At 54.9% G+C, this 24,875-nt stretch overlaps 4 protein-coding genes and 1 non-coding gene across 10 annotated transcripts; 4 read left to right on the top strand and 1 right to left on the bottom strand.

The window, feature by feature from the left end:
• The first annotated feature begins 400 nt into the window (after nucleotides 1-400).
• BABAM1 (BRISC and BRCA1 A complex member 1) lies at nucleotides 401-6,233 on the top strand. 6 transcript variants are annotated; one of them, XM_052643571.1, is made up of 10 exons: nucleotides 401-484; nucleotides 864-960; nucleotides 1,316-1,667; nucleotides 2,266-2,324; nucleotides 2,891-3,011; nucleotides 3,096-3,174; nucleotides 3,456-3,480; nucleotides 4,400-4,529; nucleotides 4,708-4,794; nucleotides 5,748-6,233. In XM_052643571.1, the coding sequence occupies exons 3-10, from the start codon at nucleotides 1,374-1,376 to the stop codon at nucleotides 5,949-5,951; spliced, it is 999 nt and encodes a 332-aa protein (XP_052499531.1). In that variant the 5' UTR covers nucleotides 401-484; nucleotides 864-960; nucleotides 1,316-1,373; the 3' UTR covers nucleotides 5,952-6,233. The 6 variants fall into 6 exon arrangements, with proteins under 6 accessions (XP_052499531.1, XP_052499527.1, XP_052499528.1 ...); XM_052643567.1 differs by having other exon boundaries at nucleotides 3,444-3,480; XM_052643568.1 differs by having other exon boundaries at nucleotides 864-976; nucleotides 3,444-3,480.
• A 1,044-nt stretch (nucleotides 6,234-7,277) lies between these two features.
• On the top strand, nucleotides 7,278-11,322 carry ANKLE1 (ankyrin repeat and LEM domain containing 1). The gene is made up of 9 exons (XM_052644184.1): nucleotides 7,278-7,510; nucleotides 7,593-7,745; nucleotides 8,157-8,262; nucleotides 8,378-8,522; nucleotides 8,755-9,492; nucleotides 9,621-9,798; nucleotides 10,511-10,670; nucleotides 10,772-10,901; nucleotides 11,162-11,322. Exons 1-9 carry the CDS (start codon nucleotides 7,278-7,280, stop codon nucleotides 11,320-11,322), a joined length of 2,004 nt encoding a protein of 667 aa, XP_052500144.1.
• A 2,572-nt stretch (nucleotides 11,323-13,894) lies between these two features.
• Nucleotides 13,895-20,928, bottom strand: ABHD8 (abhydrolase domain containing 8). Its single transcript, XM_052643686.1, has 5 exons — nucleotides 20,741-20,928; nucleotides 18,768-19,515; nucleotides 16,405-16,575; nucleotides 16,044-16,260; nucleotides 13,895-14,549 (listed from the first exon to the last, which is right to left on the bottom strand). The coding sequence occupies exons 2-5, from the start codon at nucleotides 19,505-19,507 to the stop codon at nucleotides 14,379-14,381; spliced, it is 1,299 nt and encodes a 432-aa protein (XP_052499646.1). The 5' UTR covers nucleotides 19,508-19,515; nucleotides 20,741-20,928; the 3' UTR covers nucleotides 13,895-14,378.
• Nucleotides 15,171-15,243, top strand: TRNAK-CUU (transfer RNA lysine (anticodon CUU)). The gene has a single exon. It is a non-coding gene; the product is annotated as a tRNA-Lys (tRNA).
• Nucleotides 20,929-22,598: 1,670 nt separating the features above from the next.
• Nucleotides 22,599-23,742, top strand: MRPL34 (mitochondrial ribosomal protein L34). Its single transcript, XM_052643678.1, has 2 exons — nucleotides 22,599-22,825; nucleotides 23,064-23,742. Exons 1-2 carry the CDS (start codon nucleotides 22,752-22,754, stop codon nucleotides 23,278-23,280), a joined length of 291 nt encoding a protein of 96 aa, XP_052499638.1. The 5' UTR covers nucleotides 22,599-22,751; the 3' UTR covers nucleotides 23,281-23,742.
• Nucleotides 23,743-24,875: the final 1,133 nt, after the last annotated feature.

Below are 24,875 nucleotides of genomic sequence, written 5' to 3'. Positions count from 1 at the left end.
TGAGGTTAGGTCAAGTCCATCAATCACCAGTCAGCCCCTCCTCTTCTAAATCCCGCCCAATTCAGCTCCACTTTATTTAATCACACGGTAAACTAGGTCTTCTCCATTTTTCTGAGCCTTTCCCATTGTAAATCCTACTCCACTCTGCCTCGATTCAGCCTATCACGTTAGAAGGGCTGACCACCGTAATCAGAATCGGCCAGAAACATAAAACTCCTCCTTGTCTCACCTTAGCCAATCGTATTCCAGATCCCGCCCCACTCGACTCCCACTCCAGCCTATCACAATCCAAACCCCGCCTCCTAGCACAGTCTCAACCTATCAGCTTCCAAGGCTCTCGTCCCATTCATCTCTCCGCTCGGCTTTCGGCCGCTGAACTACACTTCCCAGTAGGTTTGACGGCCGCGCCGCCCTTCTTCCGGCTGCTAAAGATGGCGGCTTCCTAGCAGGTCAGCGGATGAGTAGGAAGGAGGCTCAGGCAACGGTGAGCAGAAGTTGGGTGGTGAAAAAGTGCGGGATCCGTCCTTAAAGGCCCAACTTCCTTAGCCCCAGAAACTCAGCCCCTCACTTGCTCTGAGGCTTCCTCCTTCAGCCCCAGTTTCTCCTGCAGTCTAGCCTCCATCTCTCTTGCTGCAGCTATGCTTTCCTTAGAGATTATGGGGTCTGCAAGGCGCTCAGAGATCATCCCCGGCAGCCCTCACCCGTTGCCCAGACAGGCAAACTGTTCCGCTGGCGCCCCGTTTTTCCGCAAAGGCACTGTAACACCCGGATCTCCTCTCCAGTGTGCAGACACCGCCTGAGCAGTCACTACGGAGGGGAGAACCCTAGAAGTTTGTATCCTTTATTCACCAAGACATTTTCAGTTTCAGGTGACAGAACCTCCAACCCAGTCTGCCTTAAGCAAGAAAGGGAATTTAGGCATAGCTGGATCCGGGCGCTGAGAAGTCTTTCATTTTCTGAGTGAGCATCACTTCAGGCAAGCTCTCTTTCCCCTCTTGGAAGCAAGAGAGGCTCCTAGCAGCTTTGGACTTGTAACCTCCCAGTACTGCAGTTCGGAACTGCCCCTCTCTGGCGTGTTCTGGGTCTTGTCCTCATCTCTGAGCCATTCACAGCCCTAGCCAAAATGGGGAGAGAACGGGTTAGCTCTACGAAAAAAAAGGGGAGGCTGTTATCTCAAGTCAGAGTGGATGCTGGGTTGACAAGTGTAAAAGGCACCCATCATACAGATGGGGAAACCGAGTCCCTGAGCAGAGTGACTTATTGTCAGGAAGCGACTTACGACCTGTTCCGCCCAGTAACCAAATGCCTTTAAAAGCCCTAAGGAAAGGATCCTGGCTTCCCTCATCCCTGCTGCATCCAGCCACTCCAGAGCCATGGAGATAGCAGAGCCCAGCTGTCCCACGGAAGAGGAGGAGGAAGAGGAGGAGGAAGAGGAGCAGTCAGCTGAGCCCAGGCCCCGCACTCGCTCCAATCCTGAGGGGGCGGAGGACCGGGCGCTGGGGGCCCAGACCAGTGTGGGCAGCCGCAGTGAGGGTGAGGGCGAGGCGGCCAGTGCTGATGACGGGACCGCCAACCCTCCAGGAGCCGGTCCCAAGCCGTGGCAGGTGCCTCCACCAGCCCCAGAGGTCCAGGTGCGGACCCCAAGGGTCAACTGTCCAGAGAAAGTGGTAAGTGAGGGGCTTGGCCTGTGCCTTTGAGATGTTAGAGAACCTTGGGTTAAATGTCATTCTTTAGGATTCGCTCTGGAAAACAGTCCCTTTTTATTAGTGTCCTAGGGCAGCTGGGCTTCCCAAGTGGCTCAGTGGTAAAGAACCCACCTGCCAGTGCAGGAGACGCTGGTTCAATCCATGGGTCAGGAAGATCCCCTGGAGAAGGGCATGGTAACTCACTCCAGTGTTCTTACATGGAGAATCCGATGGACAGAGGAGCCTGGAGGGCTACAGTCCATGCGGTCATAAAGAGCTGGACACAACTGAAGTGGATTCAGTAGCCCTACGGCATGTGGGATCTGAGTTCCTTGACCAGGGGTCAAACCTTTGTCCGCTGCATTGGAAGGCGGATTCTTAACCACTGGACCCCCAGGGAAGTCCCTCAGCTGCCTCCTTCTAGAGTGGATGGCTTGGCTGGGAACTGGGAGTCGTCATATAGCCTTCTCCCAGAGGGCTGCTTGGAGAGGGCCGGCGGAGTGGCATGGGGGCCTGCAGGGACGTTTAGTTGCCAGGTACTGCTGGTCACAGCTCTCACTAGCCTCCAGATTTGTTGCAGATCATCTGCCTGGACCTGTCAGAGGAAATGGCGCTGCCAAAGCTTGAGTCATTCAATGGGTAAGAGGGGTTTTTTGGGGGCTGGAGTTTGCCACCATGGCTGGGAGGAGCCCAGCCCCCAAAATGCAAGGTTGTCTCTCTGAGACTAACTCCTGGGTCCTGGAGGGATTGGAGAGTAACCGTGATAATTGGTAATGTTACAGCTGCAGCCCACTGGGGTTCTGTTCTCAGCACTTGAGAGCTGTCACACTCCACCCATGTCACAGCCGTGACTCAGAAACTCCGAGATTGTCCAAGGCCTCCTGGCAAATGGGCAGAGCCAGATTCAGAGCGAGGCCTGGCTGACTCCAAAGTCCTGGCCTGTGAGCAGCTGAGTCTCATTGGGGTCAGGCAGCAGGGCCTGAGCACAAGCCTACCTCCCCTTCCCTGGCATTCCTGATGACCCATGACTGAGCCAAGGTGGGGTACCTCTTCTGGATCAGATGTGAGGCCCAGGCTGGCCAGAGGGACCCATTCAGTGAGGGCAAGAGCTGGAGAGAGTCACCCGGGCTGGGTTTGCGGCTGGGCTCTACTGCCTGCCCGGCTGCATGACCTGGACCTTAACCACCGCTTCACTCTCACCCCAGCTCCAAAACCAACGCCCTCAATGTCTCCCAGAAAATGATCGAGATGTTTGTGCGAACAAAACACAAAATTGACAAGAGCCACGAATTTGCGCTGGTGGTGGTAAACGATGACACTGCCTGGGTGAGGCTGGGGGGCAAGACTGGTTCCGCTGGGGTCCCCCAGGGGGTAAGGGAGCACCTCACTGAGTTTCAGTCTTCCCTGCAGCTGTCTGGCCTGACCTCGGACCCCCGTGAACTCTGCAGCTGCCTCTACGACCTGGAAACAGCTTCCTGTTCCACCTTTAGTATCCTTTCCATGGAGGGAGGAGAATGGCCCCAGTCCTGAGGGAAAGGGGGGCTTTGAGTCACTAAGGGCTTTCAGGTCATCTGATGCCAGGCCCCTAGTTTATGATCTGTGCTGAGGGAAAGCAAGCTCAGAGAGGGCAAGTGACTGGAACAGGGTCACACAGTGTATCTCCTGGCAACAGGCTCAGAGGCACCTGTACTCTCCCAGCCTCTGGAGGAGGGAAACCACCCACTTCTGTCTACCCATACACTGCTCTGCTCTCCTTAGCATTCCCGCCAGATCTGGAAGGTCTCTTCAGCCTCATGTAAGTCCCCCAAGGGGAATTTATTACTCACCTTTGAAGAGAAGAACCCCTTCTGGGTAAAAGCTCCAAACAGCCCAGAAATAGTCCTTTCAGGAGGCCAAAAGGCTTCCTTTCTCACCCTTTCTCCCTGGAACAATTGCTCACTTACCTGTCTGAAAGCATTTTTGCGAAAGAGGTTCTTTTTCACATCTTGCCCTCTGTGTTACTTTCTTTTTTCCCCTTCAAATCTATTTATTTATGTATTTACTTTTGGCTGTGCTGGGTCTTGGCTTTCTCCAGTTGCAGTGAGCAGGCTTCTCATTGCGGGGGCGTCTCTTGCTCCAGAGCACAAGTTCTAGTGCACAGGCTTTAGAAGTTGCAGCATGTGGGCACAGTAGTTGCAACTTGTGGGCTCTGTAGTTGTGGCACTTGGGTATAGTTGCCCTGTGGCATGTTGGATCTTCCCAGACCAGGGATCCAGCCAGTGTCCCTTGTAATGCAAGGCAGATTCTTAACATCTGGACCACCAAGGAAGTTCCTCTGGGTTATATTCTGACAGCCCAGTGGTCCGCCACTACTTTGTTTTAACTGTAGGGCAGCAAACTTTTTCTTTAAAGGGCCAGATAGGAAACATTTTTGGCTTTGTGGGCCATATGGTCACTGTTGCGGTGACCAGACTCTGCCGTTGTAATCCGAGCAAGCTCTGGCTTTGGGGGTCAGCAAAACCTCTGATGGAGCAGGAGAGGTCAGGCAGAAAGGTGAAGCTGGGAAGGTGCCAGGGCAGAGGGAACACCATGGGGAAAGGCTCAGAGGCAACAGTAAGGTTGGGAGGGGTCAGGTGGAACCTCACATACCCAGTGAGGAGCTGGGCTCTCCCGGGGGGATGAGAAGGGTGGGCCACCAGGGTGTACTCTGACCCTCCCTCCTTCCTGCTGCACAGCCAGCAGAAGACCGAGCTGCCAGTCACGGAGAACGTGCAGACGATCCCGCCGCCCTATGTGGTCCGAACCATCCTGGTCTATAGCCGTCCACCCTGCCAGCCCCAGTTCTCCCTGACAGAGCCCATGAAGGTGAGACCCGGGAGAAGGAAGGATGCCTGCAGCCAGCACGATGGTGGTTAGATACTAGGAGGGACTTCCTGACCACAGGTGTTGGGGTACCTAGAATCAGGTTCTCAGAATCTAGAGATTGTGGTCATGGGGCCATGGGGTGACCCTAGTCCTGAAGGCTACCTTTCTTCCCCTGCAGAAAATGTTCCAGTGCCCGTATTTCTTCTTTGATGTTGTTTACATCCACAACGGCGCTGATGAGAAGGAGGAGGAAATGAGCTGGAAGGTGAGAGGCCACCGTGAGTGTGGGCAGCAGGTGGATGTACGTGGGAGGTCTCCGAACCCACCTGCCCCAGCCCTAAGGGAAAGGAGGCCCTTTTCACTAAGGGCCTTCAGGGCATCTGATGCTAACCCCCTAGATTATGATCTGTGGTGAGGAAAAGCAGGCTCAGAGAGGGCAAGAAACCAGGCCAGGGTCACACAGCTTGTCTCAGGCATAGTGGTGCCCGGCAACAGGCTCAGAGGTACCTGTACTCTAATGGGGTCCGGAGGAGGGAAGCCACCTGCCCTGCCCACTCGTGCACTACTCTGCCGTTAGCCTTTTCCTTACCATTCCTGGCCCTTCTAGATCATGGTCAGTCAGATTCCAACATTTCCCACTTGTCTGCAGTGAACTAATGGGGCTGTTGGGACAGTGGCCCAGGAGCATGTAGGGTCCTATCCACCTCATTCCCAACATCCCCTGCTTCTCTCTCTTCCTGCTTTTTCTGGCTCTGTGCCCTCTGCCTGGAGCAAGCTTCCCTCCCTGCCTCGCCAGGCTCTGCTGGTCCTTTACATTCCAGCCCTGAACTAGTTGTGGCATCCCCAGTTGGCCGCTTATCTCTCTGAGCCTCACTTGACCCAACCGTGAGCAGAGGGGGTTGAGCCCAGCTCCTACTTATATGTCAGTACCCAAACTGGAAGTCCCTACTCTGAGAAGCCTTCCCTGCTCCTCTGGGTAGATCAGCGTCAGGGGGCTGGGGATCATGTGCTTCTCCAGACTAGGGGCTCCAGCTCTGAGACCTCTTGGGGTGAGTGGGTGGCAGGAAATGTTTGCTGAATGTGGGAATAGTTTCTGCCTGGCAAACTCCTCTTTACCCTTCAGAACCCATCCCTGCGGCCCCTCCTGGGAGGCCCTCCAAGACAGGGAGGGCTTGTCAGCAGAACATCTGCATGAGCAGCCCTTCCTTGGCTCCACAGGACATGTTTGCCTTCATGGGAAGCCTGGATACCAAGGGTACCAGTTATAAGTACGAAGTGGCGCTGGCTGGGCCAGCCCTGGAGCTTCACAACTGTATGGCCAAGCTGCTGGCTCACCCACTGCAGCGGCCTTGCCAAAGCCATGCCTCCTACAGCCTGCTGGAGGAGGACGATGAAGCCACTGAGGTGGAGGCCACTGTCTGAACCATCCCTGTGCATCCAACCTTCTTGTACAATGAAACCCTTGGCATTGAATGCTCGTTCTCAGACTGGGCTCCTTGGGACCCCCAGAGGGGATTCTAAGAAGTATCTGAGGCACCTGGGCAGCCCTGAAGGAACCCTAAGATTCCAGGAAGCATCCCAGGGACTCTAGACACCCAGTCCCCATGTTTCCCAGCCCACATCCCACTCCCAAGTTTTTCAGTTGTAAGTTTTGGTGTGCTTTGTGTGTTTTTGTCATCAGAATAAAAATCTGAGACTCCCTAACCCAAGTCCACTGTTCATTGAAATCTTTTCAGTTGCAAGTGACAGAAAACCCACCCACTGAACTGAAAGGAGAATGGCTAGGTTCTTGTAGATAAAAAGCTAAGATGCAGCTTTAGGCTTGGCTGTATCCAGGTGCTCTGACATTGCTTTGGGGAGAACTGAAACACCCTGCATGGTTGGTTTTCAGTGTGCCCTGCTTTCCTCCCAATATGTGGAAAGGGGTAGTATGGCTGAGCACCCTGCAAATCCCAGCCCAGGTGAAGTGAGGGCTCTCACAGCAGCCCCTATGACAGGTCTTGCTTGGGTCAGTCATGGACCAGAACTGTGGAATGCTCTCATTGGCCAGGCCTCGCTCAAGCTTCTCTGGGAAGAGAGGTTTATAGTTCCATCAGGAAATAGTGTGGGTGCTCCCCAGAGGAAGGGAAACATATAACACGTCCATCACTCAACTTAATCTTTCTGGATAATGAGCAGTTGTGGGGGAAAAAAAAATTTTACCAGCTAGATTTTCTCAGTTTCATATAAAACGAAAATAGCTTTATCAAGAAACAGCTTTACTTTCCCAGGAGCATTTACTGGGCATCTGTGTGCCAGGCCCCTCTTTCAACTTAACACCAGCCTGGAAGGGATTATTCTCCTATCCTGCATATAGAGAAACTAACACCCTGAGAGGCCCAGGGCTCCAAAGTAATGGACTTCAGACTCCGCAGGGCTGAAAACGGGCGACGCAGAGCCTCTGCAGGCAGTAGCTACTAATTGAAACCTTACATACGGTCAGGGCTGCGTGCGCCTCGGCAGAGGGTTCCGGAAGACTCAGTACCCTGTGGGCACCACCGGGTCCCGAGGATCGTAGCTCCACCCTCTCCAACAGGGTGTGTGCTTGTTTACACCGTTTTGAGAGATAAGCGCACACATGGCGACCTCCACCCTCCCGGGCCTTTATCGGAGGCCCCAAACGTTATTTGGCCCTGAGCAAACATCACTTGGCCCTGGGCACTACTTGGTGTCGCGGGCTCGGACCAGCACCCAAGCTCCCGACCCTCGATGTGGGCGACAATGCGGCGCCGGTCAGCCTGGCTGGGGTCGCTGCACTGCACCAAGGCGCGGAGAAGGGAGCCGAGGGGCGGAGCGGCGCGTGCGCACAAGGGCGCCGCGGGAAGTTGGAAAGCGGCAGGCGGCGCGGCCAGGCGGCTGCCGCAAGGGGACAGCCGGGGCATGGGCCCGGCTGTAGGTCTGGCTCGGCGGCTGCGGACGGCGCTGCAGGAGGAGGAGTTGCGGTGAGGGCAGGGCCTGGGTGGGCGGGCCAGGGGTGGGGGTAGGGGTCGAGTGCCACGGTGCACTCTGACCCTCTATCCCTAGGACTGTGGAGGAGTTGCTGCGCCGTGGTGCCGACCCCAATCTGGTACTCGAGGATGGCGCGGCGGCCATGCACCTGGCGGCCAGAGCCCAGCACCTGCGGAGTCTGTGTTGCCTCGAGGCCCTGCTGCGCCGAGGCGGGGACCCCAACGCGCGGTGAGGCCGAGTGTGGGCTCGGGGAAGGTCTTCCGTGAACGAGAACTGTCTCCCGAGTACGAGGACCAGACCTGGGAGTCCTGAAGAGGGCGTCTAAGGATGCGAATTCAATCCCCGGCGGCGGAGCTTAGGGGATCTGGGGAGGGATCTTGAGGGTCCCAGGGCAGAGGCAGGGTACCAGACCCAGGGTAGGGTATGAGATTGCGCCGGGGTCAAAATGGGAATCGAAGTTTCAGATCCGGCGGTAGAAGCTCTAGAGTCAGAGAGCAGAGGTTCGGGTCCCAGCCCGAGGGCGCAGGTTCGAAGGGTGGCATCTCAGGCTGGAGGGCGGAGATGGAGGGCTGAGAGTCAGGGCTTCCGGACCTGGAGACGGAGATGCTTCACTGACCCCCTTCTCCGCTCATGCCCTAGATCGGCCGAGGCACTGACACCGCTGCATGTGGCCGCTGCTTGGGGCTGCCGCCGGGGCCTGGAGCTGCTGCTGAGCCAGGGAGCGGACCCCGCTCTCCGCGACCAGGTAGGGGGCCCCATCGCAGTCTCTAGCCAGGCAAACCCAGAGGGAGGGAAAGAGGAAAGGAAAGGAGGAAGAGAGGGAGGGAAGGGGGCGCCCCCTACTGACCGCACCCCTGCAGGACGGATTCCTGCCTCTGGACCTGGCGGAGCAGCAGGGACACCAGAACTGTGCCCGCGTGCTTCGGGAGCTGGAGACTCGGACCAGGATCCCAGCCCGGACTTGGAAAGGCTCCCAGAAGCCAGAACCCGAACCAGAGGCTGGAGGTGAGTGGTATCTGGGCGGCTGGGAGTGGTTAGCCTCTGATATAACTTTGCAGATCTCTGTGTCTAATGCCCAGGGTTTCACCACCAGCCTCTCTGGTCAGTCTCTCTGCCTCTGACTCGCTCCTTCCTCTTTGTGATTGCAGCTGCCTGTTTCTGTCCGATCTGATGTTGATCTTTGTCTCTCACTTCCTCTTCCCCTCCTTTCTGACTTCCCTTTTACCCCCTGCTCCAGGCCCAGGCCCTTGTGAAAAGGGGCTGGATACCAGCCCCTCCAGTCCTCCTAATGTGATGCTGAACTCTACAACACTGGGCACAGGTGACAGCAAGGACGTGAGCCTGGAGGCTGGCCCTGGACCCCCCGGCCTGCTCACCCACCCTGAGACTGCTGACACAGATGGTGGATTGGAGTCCCCCTTGGGGCGCTGGGACTGCAGCTCGGTGACCTCCTTTGTCACCGCTGTTGAGGCCTCAGGAGCTGAGGACCTAACCGGCCACACCTCCCCCTGGGCTGGTGTCCGACTCTCCCAGAGGGTGCCAAGATCTTTGGGTACCCTACAGCTGGCACATCAACCCCTCCTGGAGGACAGGGAGGCAGAACTAAATGCCCATCTGCAGGCCCTGACTCTGACCTTGCCGGATGATTCCCCCTCCCCCAAGTTCTTCCCAGACAGGAGCCCAACCCATAGTCCCCCTTGGGAACCACTGCCTGGACCTTCTGACACCCACATCCCAAGAGAGGACCAGCTATCCCCCGACAGTGACTTGGCTGCCCTGTGGCTGGCAGAGGATGACGCAAGCGCCACAGTGGGCAGGGACCCCAGCCCCTCTGATCAGTGTCCACCAGACCCTCCCATGTCTGACCTGGAGCTGCTGCAAGGGCTCCGGGCGCTTGGCAAGAGCCCGGGTCCCATCACGTCCTTCACCCGACCGCACTACCTCCGACGGCTGAAAGAAGCCCAGGCTGCTCCTAGTGAGTATCCAGAGTTCAAGGAGTCTCCGGGAATCTTCCAAGATCCCTTGGCTCTGAGTGCAACCTACTTCTTCGTCTCTGGGAACCACCCTTTCCTTTGTCTTTCTTGACCCAGTTTCCCTTCCCAGGCCCAGACTTTTCAGGGCACAGCCCAGAGCTGGTCGAAGCCCTGCGGACAGGCTGTATCCCAGATGCCCAAGCCGATGAAGATGCACTTGCCCAGCAGTTCGAACGGCCGGACCCCACCAGACGGTGGCGGGAGGGGGTTGTGAAGTCCAGCTTCACATATCTGCTGCTGGACCCCAGGTACCTGGAGCAGGAATGACTCAGAAGTGGGAGCTGGAACATTCTGAGATTGGTTCTTACCTGCTCTGTGTCTTTTCTTTTTTTTAAGTTTATTTTTGGCTACACTGGGTCCTCTTTGCTGCAGGCGGACTTTCTCTAGTGGTGGCAAGCCAGGGCTACTCTCCATTGCGGCGCGCAGGCTTCTCGTGGCAGTGGACTCTCTTCTTGTAGAGCACAGGCTCTAGGCACAAGGGCTGCAGTAGTTGAAGCATGCAGGCTCAATAGTTGGGGACGTGTGGGCTCTAGGGCATGCAACTTCAGTAGTTGGAGCACACAAGCTCAGGAGTTGTGGCTCACAGGCCCTAGAGCTTGTAGGCTTCAGTAGCTGTGACCCCAGGATTAGTTGCTCCGCAGCATGTGGAATCTTCCTAGACCAGGAATCAAACCCGTGTCCATGTCCCCTGCATCGGCAGGTAGATTCTTATCCGCCGCATTAGAGGGAAGTCCTGCTGTGTGTCTTTAGGAAGGGAACTGGCCCGGTCATCAGCTTCTTTATCAATGAAAGGCAGTTGGATCCACTTCAAGCTGCTGAGTGTCCTTGGGGATCAGCTACCCACCCTGCCTTTTATAAAAGGGGTCACTGGCATGGGTTCAGTTTGCTCTGTGTCACTAAGGACTATCTCTGGGGCAACTCTCTTCACTTTTCCCTCTTTGAGCCATCTACCTCATCTAGGAAGACTCAGGACCTGCCAGCCCGAGCCTTCTCGCTGACACTGGCTGAATGCCTTCGGATTTTTGTCCAGGCCGTCTTCTACGTGGGCAAGGGAACACGGGCCCGGCCAGACGTTCATCTCTGGGAGGCCCTTAACCACCGAAGACGGCCAGGAAAACAGGTATGAGGATAAGTAGCAGGTTTGTGGCAGGGGTGGCCCAGCTAGGGGCAGGTAGAGGGAATTGTGGGGCAAACCTCTGACCCTGCTCTGGCTCCCCCCAGGCCTGTCCCAAGGTACGCCGGATCTTGGACATTTGGGCCACTGGTCGTGGCGTTGTTTCCCTGCATTGCTTCCAGCATGTGGTCCCTGCAGAGGCTTACACTCGAGAAGCATGTCTTGTGGATGCTCTAGGTAGGTGCCTGGCTTGTGGGGTAGGGGTGGAGTCATAGGAAGGGCACTTGATCTACTAATTCCCTGACCCCTTCCCCATCACAGCTGTCCATTCAGCCAATGAGCAATTATTGAGCACCAACTATGTACCAGCATGTACACATATTTTACTCCATTGGTTTATCCCTGCTTGAGGGCAGTGCCCAGTGGGTTCCCTGGCACAAACTTCTGCCAGCGTTTCCCGGAGGCTGCCTTCATGACCTTATTCCTAATCTCCCCAGGAATCCAGATGCTGACTAACCGGAAGCAAGGACACTGCTACGGAGTGGTGGCGGACTGGCCCCCCACCCGGCGCCGCCGCTTGGGGGTACATCTGTTGTACCGTGCCCTCCTTGTCTTCGTGGCTGAGGGTGAACGAGAGCTACGGCCCCAGGACATCTAGGCTTGTGCCTGAGCACTAGGGAATTGGCCATTTAACCTAAGTAGAGATCAGGGTGTTTGAATGTTTCAGCTGCCCCTGCATTGAGAGCAGCCCACACCCCCACCCCACAACTCCAGCTCCAGAAGGCTGGTAAGGGAGCAGCAAGACAGATCTCCTCCTTGGGGTAAGGGAGGACTTTATTACAGATGGAACTGCTGGACAGGGAGTGAGCTCCCTGTCATGAGAGGAGAATAAGGGGATGTAGGAGAACAAGTAGACCAGAAGGTTCTTTGGAACATGGTACTTTGAAACATGTCAGTGCTTTGGCAGTTTGGTCCTATCTGGGCAAACAAGTGACCATTTTGATCTCCCTGATACAGAGGACCCACGGTGTAGGTTGTGCTGGGGGTTCCTGAGCTACATTCAGGGAATCTGCCCAGCTCAAGAGTCAAGTTTTGCTGCTTCCCAGTTGTGGGACGGACCAGTAATTTCTCTGTCTGAGCCTCAATTTCCTAAGTTGTACACAATGAGGAAAGTGCAAAATTCTACCTCAGGGGGTCATTGAGGGAATCAGATTAAACTGTCATGGGGTAAAGTGTTTGGCTCTGAGCCCTACTGACCCAGAGATGACTTTGCAGCCCAGGTGGAAAGTTTCTGGTGGAACGGGTTTGGGAGGGTATGCAGGATGTTCCTGAGGGGTGTGTTGTGTGTTGAGGGGGTGGTTAGAGCTGGAGATTCATTGGAAGGACTGAAGCTGAAGCTGAAACTCCAATACTTTGGCCACCTGATGTGAAGAACTGACTCATTGGAAAAGATCCTGATATTGGGAAAGATTGAAGGCAGGAGAGGGAACGACAGAGGATGAGAGGGTTCGATGGCATCACCGATTCTATGGACGTGAATTTGAGCAAGCTCAGGGAGTTGGTGATGGACAGGGAAGCCTGGCGTGCTGCAGTCCATGGGGTCACAAAGAGTGGACACGACTGAGCGACTGAACTGAACTGAACTGAGAGCTGGAGAAGTCGTCGCAGTGTGGGTGTGAGACACCAGCCCTCCTTGGAATCGCTGTGTGACTGGAACCTCCTGGCGTTGCTTCTCTGAATCTGTGTCTTCAACTATAAAATGAGATTAACCTCGACTTTACACAAAGAGCTTCAGTAAATGCCAAGCTACTATCCTGGGAGGTATTGGGTGGGCCATTTAAATTTTCCAGAAGTGATCTGCTGCCTCATTGGGTTCATCACCTGCCTATCATTGTGGCTCTGCCAACCAGGCCCTGCAGGGGGGCGGGGTAAGCATCCATCTCCCTCCTAGCCTCCACTGCTAAGCCCATGGCTACTCTGGCTATTGTAATAATTAAGACTACCTGCCTCTGGCGTGAGCCTGGGCTCTACTTTTTCAACCGAGCTGATGACATCTCTGAGTGCCCCTTTAAAACAGCATGTCATGTCCCAAGAATACACAGAAAGAATCCAAAGACATCCCTCCCCACCCTCCCCCCAGAAAATTCCAGAAGAGATGGAATTTGTCTAACGCAGTGTATCCCGACCTTGGCCCTACTGGTTTTGAGGCCAAGTTGCTCCTTGCACTGGGGCTGTCCTGTGTTCTGTAGGGTGTCAGGCAGTATTTCCGGGATTAACACACAAGATGCCAGGAACATCTCCCCCCAAGTTGTGGTCATCAAAAACATCTCCAGAATTTACCGACTAACAACAGTGCCCCTGTGAAGACCCCAGTTTAAGCTAAAGGTGGGCTTGCAAACCAGAGGGGAAAGGATCAAAGGTGCAGCAACTGAGGTGACCAATCTCTCCTCCCACCGCCCACACAAACTCAGGTAAGCCTAGATATACATACACTATTAGAATAAAATATGGGGACTGCCCTGGTGGTCCAGTGGCTAAGACTCCACCCTCCCAATGCAGGGGGCCTGGGTTCCATCCCTAGTCAAGGAACTAGACCACACATGCCTCAACTAAGACCCAGTGCAGCCAAATAAATAAATAAAAAAATTTTTTTTAAAAGAATAAAATATAGATGGCCACGGAGCAGAGAAATCCAGAGAAATCTGAATTCAAAAAATAGATTCAAAATAAAAATCGTCTTTGTGACAAAAGGAACCCAAAACCAAGTTAGATGAAATGGGACAGTAAAGAGGTACTAACTTGCTGTATGGTGTGGGGTAAAGAGGATTCAATGAACCCATGGGTATCAGGCACTCAGTACAGGGCTTTACATACAGCTGACACTCCATTATGGCTACACTATTTAGATGCAATGGCCACTGAGCCTCATCTCAACTTTAGCATCAACCTTAGTTGGTTCTCCTCCTCTCCAGGGACTGTCTTCTGCTCCGGCAATGCTGCCCAAGGAGGCCCTGTGTTTTGAGAAGGGAGGTGAACTCGGAAAGCAAGCCTGGACCACCTACACCCTTAAGTCTTTGTGGGTCAGCCCTGAAGGGGAGGTACCTGAATCAATTCAGTCTACACTTGGGGAAACTGAGGCTCAGGGTGGCCCTATGCTGTGGTCACCCAACATAAGTCTGGAGGCTCAGATTGTCACTTCTTTTTATTGAGTTACTATAAGAGATGTGCAGGTTCGGTGGCTCCAGCCCCCTCCCAAGCCCTCCCCACTTGGGCAACAATAGCTCCCAGCGCCAAGGAATGGGGGATCAGGGGTCTCGGGCATGGTGGCGGGGGTCCCGAGAGTCCCCGCGGGGCTCGTGGGTCCTAGGATCAAGCACGGCGGACACGGAAGACAGCGGGGTGGCAGCCTGCCTCGGCCCTGGCATTGTGGGGGAGGGGGCTTCTATACAAGGTCACCCTCCGCGGGGGTCGCTGCTGCAGCCCCGAAACACCGATGGGCCCCACAGGACTAGAAAAGAGCGGTGTGTCCACTTGGCTCCCACGAATGCCGCGTCGTCCGGCCCAGCCGGCCAGGGGGCGTCTCCCTGACCTGACCCCGCCCACTGGGGCGAATGGCCCGCCCACCTGGTCCGCGCTGCAGGACCCAAGCCGGTTCGGGACTCTTCCTCCCGTGACTCTTCCTCCCGGCTAAGAGATACCCGGCCAGCTCAGTGGCTACTTCTTTTCCTCTGGGGGCGCAGGCAGGGGCTCGGGCAGGGCCTTGGGCGAGGGCTCCGGCTCCCAGAGCAGGAATTCGTGGAGCAGCGTGTTGACGGTCTCCGGACACTCCAGCATCACCATGTGACTGCCTTCATCGATGAGCTTCAGGAAGGCCAGGAGCAGGATCTGCAGAGGAGGCGGGCTCAGAGCGGCCAGAGCCAGGGCCCGGGAGCTCAGGGCCGCTCCACCCCTACCTATGTATGGCCTGCAGCATCAGGCAGTCCTTCTTGCAATCTACCCTGTATCCCTTCATTTCCATGCAAGGGGGAGCTAGAGGATGGCCTGTCACCCTCCACGCGTTTTAAGTCGCTTCAGTCGTGTCTGACTTTTTGCTACTCTATGGGCTATAGCCCGCCAGGCTCCTCTGTTCATGGGATTCTCCAGGCAAGAATACTGGAACAGGTTGCCATACCCTCCTCCAGGGGATCTTCCTGACCTAGGGATCGAACTGGTGTCTCTTAAGTCTCCTGGCAGGCAAGTTCTTTACTACTAGTGCCACCTATGAAGCTTGGCCTGTCACCCTGCTGGGGCCTAATTCAGCATTCATTCATTCTGCCTTTCTTAAGTGCCTACAATACGTCCAGAGCAGGATTTTTCAACTTGGGCACTCGTGGCATTTGGGGTGGAGTCATTCTCTGAGATGGGGACTACAGGATGTTGAACAGCACCCCTGGCTCCAATCCACTAGGTGCCAGTCGTAGCATCCCACTCCCCCACCACAGTGTGACAAAAATCTCTCCAGGGAATTCCCTGGTGGTCCAGTGGTTAGGACTCTGCATTCTTACTACTGAGGGCTCAGGTTCAATCCCTGGTTGGGGAACAAATATCCCACAAGTTGCACAGCATGGTCAAAAATAAAATAATAATGAAATTAAAATAAAATCAGACATTGCCAAATATCTCTAGGGAGCAAAGTCATCTCAGTGGGAACTCACTGAGAGTGACAGACGGACAGAGTCTCTCATGCTAAGGTCGGGTTTCTCAATCTCCACAGGGTAGACACTTGGCATTGGGTCATTTTCTGCAGTGGGGCTGTCTTGCTCACTGTAGGTAACTGAACAGCATCCCTGGCCTCCACCCACCAGGTTCCAGAAGCACCTCCCTCGCCCACAGTCAAGACATGTCTGCAGACATTTTCAAGTGTCCCCTGTGGGGCAGAATCATCCCTGGTTAAGAACCGATGGTGCAGAGCTATTCTAAGCACTAAGGATCCTAAGACCCTTTCTGGGGAATCTGATCTAAAGACCCCCACTTGCCCTCTTGCAGGATTCTGTTGCCCATCACAAATTCCAACTGTGAAGAGCGCCTTTTTTCTTTTTTGGGCCACACCGCATGGCATGTGGGATTCCAGTTCCCCAATGAAGGGTCCCCATGCCCCCTGCAGTGCAAGCGTGAAGCGCTAACCACCGGACCGTCAGGGAGGTCTGACGAAGGGTGCCTTTTAGCGGGCAGAGGGAACAGAACATAATCCGACCTCCTGCCCCAGGAAGCCCCACTTTCTGGATTCTACCTTTGACCCTCAATCTAAGCTCTGATGTCCCTGGGGCTGGAGCACAGAGCGGAGTCCCCCTGGGCTGTGCAGGGGGGGATTTGAGGGGTGTGGTGACTGGGGTGCCATACCTCAGCCATGCGCTGGTCTTCCTCCACTGGCACAAACTTGTCGTGCATGCCGTGGACGAGCAAAACCGGCACGGTGAGCTCAGCGTGGTAGACCTCGTCGCCCTCGGGCCAGTACTGGCCGCTCATCATGGCCCGAAGCACAAAGGAAGACACATTGAACGCATTGCCCTCCTTCAGCAGCTGCTTTTCTTTGGCCCCTTGGCGGGCGAAGCCGGCCCTGGGGGTGGGGGTGGGTGGGGAGCACCGCTGGAGCCCTCAGGCCATCTCAGCCACCAGCGGTGCTCCCCATGCCAGCCCCAGCCATATAGCCTCCCCTCCCATCCAACTTGGGGAGATGTCGGGGCAGGGCCGGGTCACTCACTTGAGGAAACTCCAGGCCAGACAGGGTGACAAACAGCGCAGGACGCACGTGGGCATGTTGAAGACGGAGCAGAAGCTGGGCTCCAGGGCCGTGGGCCCTCCGCCGTTGATCATGATCACCTTGTGCACCAGGTCTGGGTACTCGTGCGCCAGGAACGTGCAGAAGGAGACACTGCCCCGCGGGCGGATGGTGGGGAGAGTCGAAAGGCAGCGGTCAGCAGGATACAAGCAGTGAGAGGGTGAATGCCCTCCCCTCACCCAGAGGCAGGTCCTTGAAGGCCATGATTCTTCCCGTGGGGTCCATGAGCACCAAATGGGGGTGAGGGATGGGAGGGGCAACCCAAATGCCCTGAAATTGTGTGACTGTGTGTGTGTGTGTGTGTGTGTGTGTGTGCGCGTGTGTTGAAGGTGGATTTTTTTTTTTTCTTTTGGAGAAAGGATCCACATACAGAACTTTTATCAGATCCTCAAAGTCATCATAACTCCCAAAGAGGTAAGAATTACTTATTGTCAAGTGTTGGGAAAGCTATTTGATTAAACAAAACCTTTGGCTTCTCAGAGAACATCACTGTTTCCAGTGTATCCCTTCCCTTTAAATCTGCCTGCAATGCAGGAGACCCCGGTTTAATTCCTGGGTTGGAAAGATCTGCTGGAGAAGGGATAGGCTACCCATTCCAGTACACTCGGGCTTCCCTTGTGGCTCAGCTGGTAAAGAATCTGCCTGCAATGCGGGAGACCTGGGTTTGATCCCTGAGTTGGGAAGAGCCCCCGGAGAAGGGAAAGGCTACCCACTCCAGTATTCTGGCCTGGAGAATTCCATGGACTATATAGTCCATGGGGTCACTAAGAGTCAGACACAGCTGAACGACTCATTTCACTTGACCTTCCCTTTAAGGATCTTCTCTTATCGGCCTCTGGGTTTGTCGCATCTGCCTGCTTTATGCAAGGTGGAAGCCTGCAGGTACCTCTCATTACCCCGAAAGCAGGGTTTAGGCAAATGATGGCCTGAGGGCTAGCTGCTTGTTTCTGTTGTTAAACTTCACTTTAAAATTCTGTTAATGTGTAAAATAGCTTATAAATAAAGATTTATTGGAACAAAGCCACACCCAAACAATTGTAAATTTGTTTACAATTATGTCTGCTTTCCTTCTAGAGTGGCAGGCTTGTGAAGTTTCAACGGAGACCAACCATAAGGCCTGCAAACCTAAAGTATTTACTCTTTGGCCCTTTGAGAAAAAGTTTGCCAACTCCTGCTAAAAAGAGGGACAGGATACAAGCAGGAGTCAAATGGACTTGACTGTGCCAGTGACTTGGGCAAACTCCTTAACCCCTCTGAGATATCATCTCCACATTTGTGACACAGAACCTGTGCTGACCTCATAGGATTGTTATGGGGTCACAGGAGTTTCCACACATGGGTGCTCATTTAATGGAGGAGTCATTATTGTAAGCAACCACTTTGGGGTATGTTTTCCTATAAACAAATAGGAACTATGCTACTTCCTAGTCTGGGCTTCCTTTCTTTTATGTAACATTTCTTTTTCTTGTCTAATTGCATGCACTACAACTGCGAAAACAATGGCTCTCAACCTGGCTGGCTGATCAGACCCTGCCTTTCATCCTGGGTAAGGACAGAATGGTACCACTTGGCAGCGATCAGACACCAAGACCCAGAGCCTTCCGTGATGTGGGCTCTCATCTAAATGCCCAGGTGGTATTATCTACCACCCCTTTAAGGGAGAGTACATGCATATTAAGGCACTTCAGTCATGTCCGATTCTTTGCACCCCTATGGACTGTAGCCCTCCAGGCGCCTCTGTCTGGGAGGATTCTCCAGGCAAGAACACTGGAGTGGGTTGCCATGCCCTCATGCAGGGCATCTTCCCAAGCCAGGGATTGAACCTGAGTCTCTTACGTCTCCTGCATTGGCAGCCAGGTTCTTTACCACTAGTGACACCTGGGAAGCCCTTAAGGGAGAGTGAATTAAAGTAAACTGTACCCTTGTAAACAAAGATTATGAGATTCCAACTGGTCTTTGCTTAGAGCCCTTGGCGTCACCAGAGCAACCAATTCTTGAATTTAATAGAAGACAGTGGTTTTCAGCTAGGGGTGATTCTGCCCACCAGAGGACCTTGGCACTATCTACAGGCATTTTTGATTGTCACAGTCATCACTAGACCATCGTACTAGTTCAGGGATTGAGACACTGCCTTAAAACAATGTGGAACAACAGTATTGGTGGCAGAAATCCATGTGTTGTTGTAGATGTTAGTGGGATTTTTCAAAAAGGGAAATTTTGTGAGTGGGTGTGGTTCCTGCCAGTCCCCACCCCTCACCCTCATTCCCACCGCAGCATTGGCTCACCCATAGGAATGCCCAATGAGCACGTTGCGCTTCTTGGCATAGCGCTTGAAGATTGCACGCATGTCCTCCGCCAGCGCATAGAAGGTGTAGGCGGCAGCCACTTGGGGCGCTGAACTGGCCCCGTGGCCGGCCAGGTCAGGCGCCACCACCTCATAGCCCAGGCGCACAAAGAAGTCCAGCTGTTCCTTCCAGATGGCCAGGGAACCGCCGACACCGTGGATGAAAAAGAGCACCACGTCAGCCTGGGCGCCCTTACAGCTGGTGATGCGCTTCTCACAGTCAATGTGGATGGTCCGCTTGGGGCGTCGGGCTCGCCGCCGCCGTCCACCACTGCCGCTCCCAGCACTGCCTGGGACCGAGCGGCCATCGCTGCCGGCTGGGTCCGCCAGCTCTACCTCAAGGGCGGCTGGTGGCTCCCCAGAGCCATTCTGCCCGTGCAGGAGGTCAGCTCGTGGTGCCCGACCCAGGTTCTCCACCAGTAACCGCCCATTGCGGTACACGGTGATTCTGCGCTGGCAGCGGACCAAGCCGGACTGGTCCCCCGGGGCGGCGTCCGACAGTGGTGGAGGTGGGGTCGGGGCCGGAGCGGGTCCCGCATGCTTTACCCGCAGCACACGGCCAGGTTTGACCTCCACAAATGTGTAGCCATCGCTGGACTCCACGCTCTCCAGTGGACCTACTGCATTGGGTGGCGCACCCAGCAGGCAGCAAAAGATCCCATCGGTCACGCCGGTCAGCATGGTGTGTCCTGTGGGTGGGGGTGACAGCCAGGTCAGAGGCTGTCTGAATAGGAAGCCCTTCATGCCCACACTACCCACTCTCTATACCTGGGGTGGGTGAGCTGCACTGGGAGGCCCTGTCTAGGCCCCAGTTTAGAGGTGGTCAGAACCAGGCACGGACTGAGATGTTTTGTCTGGTCAGTGCCTGTGTGGTAGTCAGCCAGTCCCGTGGGTCAGCCTAGTCTACCTCAAAGAGAAGGCTGTGGCTATGGCTGACACCAAGAGGCATCCATGGGGAAGGTGGTAGAATTGGGGGTTGAGGGTCTTCCTGGAGGAGGGGACATTGTGGCAAATGTGACCCATCCCTGAGGACCCTCCAGCTCAGGTTTATAACTTATGCCTTCCTAAATCCGTTCATTCATTTGTCCATTCATTCACTCATGCACTCTTTTGTTAACTCACTTTCACTAAACCAGCATAACTTGAAGGCTCCAAAGATATCTTAAAAATATGCAGATCCCAACAATGAGCCCCCATCCCAGGCCTCTAAACGTGGTTTCTGAAAGTTGAGGCCCTGAGAGAGGAGTTTCAGGACTGAGCTCCAGAAGGCCTTATCATGGGTGCAATGGATCTGTTTCACAGACCAACAAGCTGAGGCCCAGACACTCTGGGAAGAAGCTGCTCTGTCCCCACTGGTCAGTATCCTGGATTCTAGGGAACGTGATACACAGCCTCCAGTGGTGGAGGTGAGGATGGAGCCCTGGCTGGGGGCCTCCAGGCCTCCATCCCCGCTCCCTGGGCCACCCCCCGCCCCCCGCGCTGTGGCCATGGCAACTGCAGGCAGTTACATAACTCGAGGGGGATACCCGTGCAGCACACCCCCATTGTTTAGGCCCTGATGATGGGACCAACCCTTCCCCGTCCCCATCCTGGGCTCCGCGGGGATAATGAACGCCGAAAATCCAGCCTGCGGTAGCCCATACTTGCTGGTGGAGGGGGAGCAGGCCGCGCCCCCCTCCTCCGGCGGGGTTCCAACCCGGGATTGCGGAGGGGGGCGCAAATGCGCCATGCCAGCCCCCTTCCACGGAGCCAGGCCCTCAGCTCCTGGTTGCCCGTCAGCTCTGTGGCGGGATCGAGGCCACTGGGGCACCGCGGCTTTCTAAGAGCCCAAGGGCGGGCTTTGTGGACACCTCCTCCAAAGTGAAAGATCCAGGGGCCTCAATGTCCCTTTCCCACGGCCCTCTCCTTGCTCACCTCATCGAGGGCCCTGGGACCCGGGGCAGGGCAGAGGGGTCCCGGGCAGAGAAACCAGCGTCCGCCTGCAGGCGCCGTTTACATGGTGGCGCGGGGTCTGGCCGGGCACGTCTAAGCGGGCGGGCACGGGCCCGGGGCGGTCAGCGCGGGGACATCCCGCTACCTCCGAGCAAGCCGGCCCTTTAAGCGTCTCCCCGGGCGGGACCGTGAGCCGACTGACTGGCATCTCGGCCAATCGCAGCTGCGAACTGACCTGGCCTAGTTAGACTGCCAATCAGACTCGGAAGCTCCGAGATTAGGGCGGGCTCTTGGGGCAACGGCCCCGCCCCCCTCGGGGGTTTACGGAGGTGGAAGGAGAGATTGGGCCTGGTCCAAGGCCGAGAAGGGGTCGGAACCTGAGGACTTCCGGGCCCCTGGGAGGTAGCAACCGGAGCCCTCCTCGCTGCAAAGAGGATTTCCTCGGCTAGCCTCAGCCTCCGTACTGGCCTGTCTCCTCTAAACGTCGCCCCAATGCCCCTTTCTCTGAGCTCACCTTTTCTTTCTACAACCTCGCAGATCTTTGCAATTTGCAAAGGAAATTTCAAAAGGCGAGGAAACACGCTCATAAAGGGCACAAGGTCACAAAGTAAGCTGGAGGAGCAGAGATGGGACTTGGAACTACGGCTGTGTGACTCCAAGTCCTGTAAATAGTTATTCTTTAAACCATTAAACAGGTATCTTGGAGCTATTAGGAATTAGTTTCACAGATAGGCCATTTAAACTGTTGGTCAATTTAACTGGTGACTCTGGTCCCAGCTGGAGCCAGAGAGCCCACAGTTCAAATCCAGCTTCTGCCGTTTGCCGATATATGACCTTGGGCAAGTCTCTTCCCTGAGCCTCCATTTATTTCTTTATGAAATTAATTCCCTCTCCCGCATGAGTTTGCTAGGCAGGTAAAACACTTAGCGAGGAAAGTGCTCCATACGTTATTGACATTATTATTGTACTGCTGTCGTATTGTAGTGGTTTGCTAAATGATGGTGCAGGTAGGATGGGCTTCAGATGACAAGGGGTTAACCATCCCTTGCCCACTCCTATCCCCTGGAATTTGCTGCCAGAGCTGGATTAGGTCCAGCCACCCACTCTTGCCCACTCAGGGTGCTCCTGGGAGACTACAGTTTTATTCATGCAGAAAAAAAATTTCCCGCCCCCTCCCCAAGGTGGGTGATGCTGCGGGGTGGGGGCGGGTTGGACCAGAGGGAGGGACTGGAGTCGGGGAAAGGAGAGTATCTGAAGAGGATTTTTAAAAGATGAACGGGAGAGCACCAAGCAAAGGAGGGAGGGTGTGTGTGTATGTCGAAGGCAGGCTTCAAATGCCTGTCAAATATTTTCCCTGGGACAATGGGGCGCCATAGAGGGTACGTTAAGAAGGGAAAGAGCTCAGGTATGAGCATTAGAAAAATAGAGACTGAACGGGGGCACCATCAAGGGCAAGCCTGCAATCCTTGAGTTTTGCAGATTGAGAAATTGAATGACCACCCCAAGGACATCCAGCCAACTCCAACTCAGACCTCCTGGGCTCCCCGCCAAGGGGCGGAGACTTGGCTGAGGCGAAAGGAAAGCTGCCAGCCAGCTGTGCGCCATCCGCCTTGCTCCTGCTGGGGATGGGAGATTGAACCAGCCGTTTCCTGAGGCTGCCACCAGCTGCACCACCGTCGCCCCCGGGCACCCTCTGCAGGTCTACAAAAGAAGGAACTACAACTCCCAGCAGACTCAGGGAAATAATGTTTTGTAAGCAAGCGCATGCGGAGAAGGCGCCGTTCGCGTGCCGCCTGCTGGTCCAGAAGAACTACACTCTCCTGCGGGCAATGCTCACGCCAGAGGTGCGGTGAGTCTACGTAGGACTACAATGCCCAAGGAAATGTGGGCTCTGCTGTAGAAGAAACTACATTTCCCAGAAGCCCTCGTTCCGCAGCTGCGGAGCCTATAGGCTGCGGAATAGCTGGAAACTGACGGCGTGCTGCGGCTGAACATGGCTTTCTCGGGCGGATCGGTGGGTTGCCTGTTGGGCCCCGTCAGTAGGTCAGCGGGGCTGCTGGCTGGCAGGTGAGTCTTCATGGGGACAGCTTCTCAAATCTGGGAGTAAGAGCGGCGTCGAGGGCTGCCTCCAGGTTATTTACCAATCGCATGACCTTCCAGTGCCTTGCGAACTCCTCGAGTACCTTTTCCTTCCAGGCTCCCTCCCGGCTTTGATCTGGAAGCCGAAGCTTGGAAAGGTTGAACTCCACGCGGAAGTCACATAGCGCCCCCTCTGACCTTTCTCTCTGTCTCTCTGCTCCCGCAGGTGGCTCCAGGGTCCCCGGGCCTGGCTGGGGCTCCCCGACACCCGAAGACTCCCCGCCATGCAGCAGACCAGGGGCAGGACGCGCGGGAACGAGTATCAGCCAAGCAACATCAAACGCAAGAATAAACATGGCTGGATCCGGCGCTTGAGCACGCCAAACGGCGTCCAGGTCATTCTTCGCCGCATGCACAAGGGTCGAAAATCGTTGAGCCATTGAGGAGCGCGACGTGGCGGCTGGATCTCCCCGTTAAAGCATTTCCCTCGCTTAGCCTGCGGCCGTTTTTGTGGAGAGCTGAGGAGCAAAGAGTCGGACACGACTGAGCGACTGAATTGAACTGGGGAGCAGGGACTACTGGGACAGACATGAATCCTCGTGTAGATTTCTGGAAGAGGGAATGGGAAGTCAGACCTTGCCAGAGTGCCTTTTTACACTGTTGAATTAGGAAGACTTTGGAGCAATAGTCCACAGATGGTACAGTGAACACTTTTGTAGCCCAGTACATAGCTGTATTCACAACTTGTCCTGCCTTCTCCTGTGAGGCAGATCTAAATATTTCAGAACACACCTCTCTAAAATAAGGTTCCGTTAATACATATTAACAAAACTTTTCACAGATTAAAAAAAAAAGTCAACAATTCCTTTATGTTGTTAAAAGTCTAATAAATGTCCAAATTTTCACTTGTCTTATAAAATGTCATAATTCTCACAAGTTCTAGGAAGGCTTGTGAGCGGTGGGAGGGGTTTGAACCCTCCACCTGCCCCTTGGGGATGGGCACTGTGACCTGGAGCAAGACAGCCCTCTGAGGTTCTTTTGGTTCCTGTAAAAAGGGACTTCCCTGGCAGTCCAAGTGGTTAAGATTCTCCACTTTCCCAACTGCACGGGGGCAGGTTCAATCCTGTATGCTGTGTGGTGCGGCCGAAAATAAAGTGGATTCGTCCTTAAAATGAGATGCTCATTTCTTCTTTGCTATGTTGTTGGTGGTGGTTTAGTCGCTAAGTTGAGTCCGACTCTTTGCAACCCCATGGACTATAGCCTGCCAGGCTTCTGTCCATGGGATTTTCCAGGCAAGAATACATACTGAGGTGGGTTGTCATTTCCTTCTCCATGTTGTTGGAGTAATAATATTCCGTAACTTATTGAGTACTTCCTCAAAAAGTCCTCGTATCCAGGCTGTCAGGCTGGGGGTGGTTTTGTGGGGCTTATTCATACCCAGGCAATTTGGACCCAGTGCACAGTGGAGTCAGGGCTGGGAGGAGGATCGTGAGGATTGTAGGAACCCAGAGGAGGCACTGGACTTTGCCTTGGGAAGAAGGCAGTAAGACAAGGCTTATTCGAGAAGGTGGTCCAGAAGGAGAGATTGGACGAGTCAGGATAAAATGTGGACGAAGGAGGCCGAAGAGTCCCAGAATTTCGGGGCAAGGAGGCGGGACTGGATCTTTGGGCTACTGGGGAGCCACAGGAAGTGTTTCAGAGAGTCTATTCCGTCAGTTCAAAGATAGTCAAACGACTAGTGGGGAAGTTTAGATATGCGGAAACCTAAAGGTTGGAACCCTGGGGAGGAGGCTGGGAGTGTTACGGCGGGTGCCCATCCTTCCAGGGCTGCTGTGAGAACTCCATGAACCACCATATGAAAAAGCGTAGCAAATGTTAAGAGAGCGGCGGGACCTCCGGGTGTTGCGGACTACAAATCCCAAGGGGCTTTGGGGACCCGGCCTCCACCCGTTTCCGATTTCACCGCTCACAGATTGCAAGTCTCGGGCGGGGTTTTGCTCTCTCAATGTAACTTGACCACGAAGGAGGAGGCGTGACG

Source organism: Budorcas taxicolor, chromosome 7, assembly GCF_023091745.1.
Source record: "Budorcas taxicolor isolate Tak-1 chromosome 7, Takin1.1, whole genome shotgun sequence".
In the NCBI taxonomy this organism is placed as follows: domain Eukaryota; kingdom Metazoa; phylum Chordata; class Mammalia; order Artiodactyla; family Bovidae; genus Budorcas; species Budorcas taxicolor.
This window is presented reverse-complemented; position numbering and strand designations above follow the sequence as displayed.

Coding starts and splice junctions, on each gene's coding strand:
- BABAM1 (XM_052643567.1), top strand. CDS start 1,374: ATGGAGATAGCAGAGCCCAGCTGTCCCACGGAAGAGGAGGAGGAAGAG. Junction 1,668..2,265: donor TCAACTGTCCAGAGAAAGTG/GTAAGTGAGGGG, acceptor GATTTGTTGCAG/ATCATCTGCCTGGACCTGTC. Junction 4,530..4,707: donor CCCTGACAGAGCCCATGAAG/GTGAGACCCGGG, acceptor CTTCCCCTGCAG/AAAATGTTCCAGTGCCCGTA.
- ANKLE1 (XM_052644184.1), top strand. CDS start 7,278: ATGTGGGCGACAATGCGGCGCCGGTCAGCCTGGCTGGGGTCGCTGCAC. Junction 7,511..7,592: donor CTGCAGGAGGAGGAGTTGCG/GTGAGGGCAGGG, acceptor CTCTATCCCTAG/GACTGTGGAGGAGTTGCTGC. Junction 9,493..9,620: donor AGAAGCCCAGGCTGCTCCTA/GTGAGTATCCAG, acceptor TTCCCTTCCCAG/GCCCAGACTTTTCAGGGCAC.
- ABHD8 (XM_052643686.1), bottom strand. CDS start 19,507: ATGCTGACCGGCGTGACCGATGGGATCTTTTGCTGCCTGCTGGGTGCG. Junction 16,576..18,767: donor CTCATTGGGCATTCCTATGG/GTGAGCCAATGC, acceptor CCCGCGGGGCAG/TGTCTCCTTCTGCACGTTCC. Junction 14,550..16,043: donor AAGACCAGCGCATGGCTGAG/GTATGGCACCCC, acceptor CCTCCTCTGCAG/ATCCTGCTCCTGGCCTTCCT.
- MRPL34 (XM_052643678.1), top strand. CDS start 22,752: ATGGCTTTCTCGGGCGGATCGGTGGGTTGCCTGTTGGGCCCCGTCAGT. Junction 22,826..23,063: donor GCGGGGCTGCTGGCTGGCAG/GTGAGTCTTCAT, acceptor CTGCTCCCGCAG/GTGGCTCCAGGGTCCCCGGG.